Raw genomic sequence first — 5,803 nt, 5'->3', positions numbered from 1 at the left:
AGACGAAGGAGACAGAGCAGCACTCACACTGTCAAGTTGACCACACCGGACTTTTTATTGGATTCATTCACAGTTTGCAAAAAGGTGATACTTGCATGCAACTAGGAGCAAAATAGACTACAAGTTAGTACAAAGTTTTGCTTGAGTCTTGTTTTTTTTGTTCTAAGAAAGAGAAAAAAATGGTATCTTATAATAAAAATTAAGAAAGAAAATGGTCAAAAAACATGGTACCAACATGAATCTGCTGTGGAGGGCGGGCTTTAGGGGCTTGGACTGAGCAATACTAAGAGGAGTAGTACTGTGGTGCGCCCCTCTTTTCAAGAAGATCGTGTCATTGTATTATCTCTTGATGGTCCGCATTTGGCCTGGTAATATGGTAAACATTGCAAGCCAGTTAAACGAAAAAATGTAAGTTGCCCTCGCTGCTGCCTTAAGTTTGTAGAATAACTCAACTCGAGACTTAACTTAACTCAAGTTGAGTTAACTTCAACATTGAAGGCAGCAGGGCAAATTTCTTTTTTATGTTTATAACTGGCTGCAATGTTTTACAGTGTTTGGAACTGTGACGCCAAGAACAGCATTGTTTTATTTTTGGCAACGTCGCTAGGCTACATGCTACATTAATGACAGCCATGTTGTTGCTGGGTAACAATGTTCAACAATGACAGGCTTGGAAATGTTCTAATTGCTAGATCCTGAAAAGGTACCAGTACCTGCAGATGATTATTTCGATTCCCCTGATTAAGTTATATTGACTGAAATCAGTTGTAAAGTTCCCAAAATAACATTTGTTCGTGCCTTTGTGTGGTGGCTTTGGTCCAAAAAAGTTACCTAGTGTACAGTGTTATAATCTAGAGTGGTGCTGATTGGGTGCATTCCTCGAAAACATAGTTGCTAACTATGTTAGCTACTTTGTTGTTTGCTATGCCATTTCCCATAGGCAACTGCTCAAGTTGCTAGCTGGAGAGAAATTACATCCCTGTTTTGCTACAGCCAATGGCTCATGAGTGTCTTGGGGGCTGCAGAGAGAGAGAGAGAGAGAGAGAGGGGGGGGGATATATAGAGAGAGAGAGAGAGAGAGAGAGAGAGAGAGAGAGAGAGAGAGAGAGATGGAGGAAAGGCAAAGAGAAAGACTAACCACCATGACCAAGTGCCTCCCCACGGCTGGCTGCAGCGAATGCTGACTTACTTACTGGAGGGTCTGTTCTAGCAAACATTCACATGACTCCCTCTCGTCTCGTCCATGCTCATAATATTTGCACAACTTGTGACACTTGGATTTGTCTTCAATGATGAGTATTTTAGGAAACAGGTCAAGAGGTGGAAGCTAAAGAGGGGAAGGCACTGACGGGCGTGTGTCTATAGAACGTTGTTGCGTATATGGCAATTCTAGAATGTTGTTGCATATATGGCAATTCTAGAACCTTGTTGCATATATGGCATTTCTAGAACCTTGTTGCATATATGGCAATTGATTGTTATCTGAAAAGGAGCTGGTTTTGTTCCTTTTAAGGCAAAAAGGAATAATTGGCTGTCACGTTTCCCCCACCGCCACACTCTCCACGCAGCAGAATAGTGCCCTGACAACGTTACAGTCCAGAAAAAACACAAACATCATATTCGACAACAAGGAACTCCAAAAAGGAAAAAAAAATCGTTAACATAAAACAGTAAGAGACCACTGCATGGAAACAGTCACAAAACAACAACAACAGAGTATCGCACCAAGTTAATCCACGTGTAACATTCACCAGTGGTATTTGCACAGGTCATCCCAGGAGAAAGAACAATTGACATAGCACCTGTATGCACATCAGAACAGAACGCAGTCGATCTGCATTTCGTAACATCTTTGTGGGTTTAAGGCCTGAAATCTGTTCAAAATTACACAATGAGGGAAATTATTCAATACTTGTTTTGGTAAAAATTAAAGGAAGTTAAAAAACGAAACAAAAAAAACAAAAACAGAAAGCAGATGACGGTAAAATTCCTTTTACATGTGGGTTAGATCACAACGAAATCTGGGGGGCCTAAAAAAATTGTCATGAAAAGTCGACGGAGATACAACAAAGAATTGAAAATCGTTTTGCAGTGATTACCGCAAAACAAAACAAAAACTGAACATTCTACATAAAGTATAATTTATTCACTTAGACATCAGGACATACCACAGTAATAATCATAAATTCAAATAACAGTCTCAGTTGGTAAATTCTATCAATTTGCATCGATCGCCTACATTTATGCTTGTTGGGTATTTACACGTTTCTGTCTCTCTTTTTTTGGTCTGAAATCTGGAAAGAAAAATGGAATCTGAGCTCGTTTCGGGCCGATTCTCGCTCGATCTGGGTCGATATCGGTCAGGGTTGGGTCGATCTGGGTTGGGTTTGGGTCAGGGCTGGGTCAGGGTTGGGTCGATCTGGGTTGGGTTTGAGTGGGGTTGGGTTGGGCTGGGGCTGGGGTAGGGGCTGGGGCAGGGTGGAAGTCGGGTGTGATGGGTTGTTGTCTTTACCGCTCAGCAAGGACGCCTAGTTCAGTCATGGCTGTTATTTTATTGTCTCTTGTTCAACAATACTTTGTGCTGATTGGGCGTGATCTTTATCGGCGCCATGGCTACCGGTGGCGGGTGCGGGGAGGAGAGAGAGAGAGAGCGCAGCGCACCACACCACACGGCACCACACGACACGACACGGCTCGAGCGAGCACACGGCTATGGCTAACCAACTTTATTTTATTTTTTTGGGTGACAACAACAAAAAATACTTTGTATCTTTAGTATTTTTATTTTTTTAAAACAAAGTCGAGATTTTTTGTTTTTCAAGCTTGTGACTAGAAAGCAAACAACATAGAATTGCTATATTTTTTTGGCCTGACAATAAAGCAGTGGTCATCTTATTATATTATATTTATATATTTATATATGTACTATCTGCCATGAGTAAATGTGCAATGAGTTCATTAATAATCGTCTCACCTCACACATACGGAGTAGAAATGCTTTGAAGCAGAGACACACACTCATGGCACATGATCCAGCTCCACCGAGAGCTTGAAGCATGTGTGTGTGCGTGAGTGTGTGCGCAAATGTGTCAGTGTAGTGTAGTATGTGTGTGTATGTGTGCGTGTGTGTAGTACGTGTGTGTGTGAGAGAGAGAGTATGTGAGAGAGTGAGGTGCATGTGCAAATGTATGTCTGTACATATAGTACGTACGTACGCATGTGTGTGTGTGTGTGTGTGTGTGTGTGTGTGTGTGTGTGTGTGTGTGTGTGTGTGTGTGTGTGTGTGTGTGTGTGTGTGTGTGTGTGTGTGTGTGTGTGTGTGTGTGTATGCTTCAGTGTTTGAGGTGATGTTGTTCTGACAGCAATGCAGAAAGAACCTGCATCAATAATAACATCATGTAGAACATCCGGCTTCATGGCTCACCCAGAAGTATGTAAACATCAGAAGCGGCTGATTTTTTTTTGTCTTTTTCTTTTTTTTTTTACTTTCGTTTTTTTTTTTAGGTTTTTTATCTTTTACGTATGTTACTGTTAAAACCGTCGGTAGAAAATGGAACTATTTTAAAAACAGCATTTTGTCCTCACCGTTGTTGAAACGTAACTCCTACCTCTGTCGTTCTGTCTGGTGGAGGCATGCTAAGGAAGCAGCCTCTTTCTAACCTTTAGTTAGTTTCGCCTTTTTTTAGTCGGTTTTGATAAAAACAGTTAGAAAAATACTGCTGTATAAAAACAAACTCAAGTTTTTTTCCCCCGCTCTGCTTTTCCTCGCAAAATTGCACAGCATTTTTTTTTTTTGTTCTTCCTTAAACCTCTTTTTGCTTGTTTGTTTTTGTAGCGTTAGCATCCTTTTTCCTCCCAATAACAAGCTGGCATGTCAATGTCATGACAAAGGGAGAGTTGGGGTGGGGAGTGGTGGGGTGGGGTTGAGGTGGTCACTTCCTCTTTGCTGCGACAGGCAGGGAGACAAGGTGGCGTTCCCTTGTTTTGGGTGATGGATTTGGGGGGGCTAGGGACGGGGAGGGGGGTGTCGGTGGTTGTTTGTTTGGCTGTTTGGGTGGGTGACGGACCATTTGCTGCTGTTGTTCTAGTGATGGTTTTTTGGGGTCGGCTGTCTACTTCTGAGCCTTGAGGTGGTGGTGGGGGTGTTAGGGCAGGGCAGGACTGGGTGTTTTAGATAAGAGGGGGGTCCCCGAGCCCGGGGGATGGTGGCTGGTGGCGGGCAGGGTGTGTGTGGTGGTGGGTTTGGGGTTGTGGTGTCGACTGACTCATACGGTGAGGTCGTCGGAGCGCGCGCGGCTGCTCGCCCTGCTCAGGCTACTGAGGGGCCGCGTGTCCTCTATCGTATCCGTGGCCTCCACCTCCGTCGGCGAGTCCAGGTCGTCCTCGTCCTGACTCGTCACCGCCACCATCGCCGCCGCCGACGTCACCGCCGTCACCATGGCTGCCGCCGCCGCCGCTCCTGTGGTGGCCGCGTACGAGGGCAACGTCTCGTCGTACACCTTGGTCTCGTCCTCGGCGGCCAGCGCGGCCGCCTGCTCCGCTTTCTCGTGTCCGTAGGGCAGACGGCCGGCCTCCATGCCCACCTCCGTCAGCGGCAGGAAGTGGGTGCTGCTCGCCTTGTCCTCCTCCAGCAGCTTGTAGCCTTTAGCCTTCGTCAGCGACACGCCCACGGGGCCCATGGCGGAGGCCAGTCCCTTTTCGGGCGAGCCGCGGCCCCCCTCGCCACCGATGCCGCCGCCCAACGCTCCCCCGCTCCCGCCCTGCAGCGCCGCCTGCCCGGCGCCCTGCGGAGGCTTCCGGAACACAAAGTGGATCTTCTTCAGCCCCAGGTGGCTGATCTCCACGAAGTTGAGGAAGAGCGAGACGCAGGCCACGGCCAGCATGAAGATGATGAAGACCGTCTTCTCGGTGGGGCGCGAGACGAAGCAGTCCACGGTGTTGGGGCAGGGCCAGCGGCTGCACTTGTAGAGCGGCAGGATGCGGAAGCCGTACAGGAAGTACTGGCCCACCACGAAGCCCACCTCGAACAGCGTCTTGAAGATGATGTGGCAGATGTAGGTCCTCAGCAGCGTGCCCTCCAGACGGAACTTCTTGCTGCCCTTGGTGCTGGTCTCCTTGGTGGTGCGCACGCTGCCCTGGTCGGGCGCCAGCGGCAGCCGCTCCTCGTTGGCCTCCTGCTGCCGACTCAGCTCGGCCTCCTCGCGCTCTTTGCGCTTCTCCTCCATGTGCACGTGGTGCACGGCGTGGCCCACGTACACCAGCGACGGCGTCGAGACGAAGATGATCTGCAGCACCCACAGGCGGATGTGCGAGATGGGGAAGGCCTCGTCATAGCAGACGTTCTCGCAACCCGGCTGCTGCGTGTTGCACACGTAATCCGACTGCTCGTCGCCCCACACGAACTCGGCCGCCGTGCCCAGGATGAGGATGCGGAAGATGAAGAGCACCGTCAGCCACACGCGGCCGATCACCGTCGAGTGCTCGTTAACCTCCTCTAAGATGTTGCCCAAGAAGCTCCAGTCCCCCATGGTGGCTCAGTAGGCTGTGAGAGGAGAGGAGAGGAGAGGAGAGGAGAGGAGAGGAGAGGAGAGAAGAAGATAGAAGGGGAGGAGAGGAGAGGAGAGAGAGGAGAGGAGTGGAGAGGAGAGGAGAGGAGAGGAGAGGAGAGGAGAGGAGAGGAGAGGAGTGGAGAGGAGAGGAGAGCAGAGAGGAGAGCACGGGCGAGGAGAGGAGAGGAGAGAAGAGGAGAAGAGAAGAGAGGAGAGCACAGGAGAGGAGAGAGGAGAGGAGAGGAGGAGAAGTG

At 48.6% G+C, this 5,803-nt stretch overlaps 1 protein-coding gene across 2 annotated transcripts; it reads right to left on the bottom strand.

The window, feature by feature from the left end:
• Nucleotides 1-4,265: 4,265 nt before the first annotated feature.
• gja8b (gap junction protein alpha 8 paralog b) lies at nt 4,266-5,528 on the bottom strand. 2 transcript variants are annotated; one of them, XM_063212808.1, is made up of 2 exons: nt 4,782-5,528; nt 4,266-4,718 (listed from the first exon to the last, which is right to left on the bottom strand). In XM_063212808.1, the coding sequence occupies exons 1-2, from the start codon at nt 5,526-5,528 to the stop codon at nt 4,266-4,268; spliced, it is 1,200 nt and encodes a 399-aa protein (XP_063068878.1). The 2 variants fall into 2 exon arrangements, with proteins under 2 accessions (XP_063068878.1, XP_063068876.1); XM_063212806.1 differs by having other exon boundaries at nt 4,266-5,528.
• Nucleotides 5,529-5,803: the final 275 nt, after the last annotated feature.

This window comes from Engraulis encrasicolus, chromosome 12 (assembly GCF_034702125.1).
Source record: "Engraulis encrasicolus isolate BLACKSEA-1 chromosome 12, IST_EnEncr_1.0, whole genome shotgun sequence".
In the NCBI taxonomy this organism is placed as follows: Eukaryota; Metazoa; Chordata; class Actinopteri; order Clupeiformes; family Engraulidae; genus Engraulis; species Engraulis encrasicolus.
This window is presented reverse-complemented; position numbering and strand designations above follow the sequence as displayed.

Coding starts and splice junctions, on each gene's coding strand:
- gja8b (XM_063212806.1), bottom strand. CDS start 5,528: ATGGGGGACTGGAGCTTCTTGGGCAACATCTTAGAGGAGGTTAACGAG.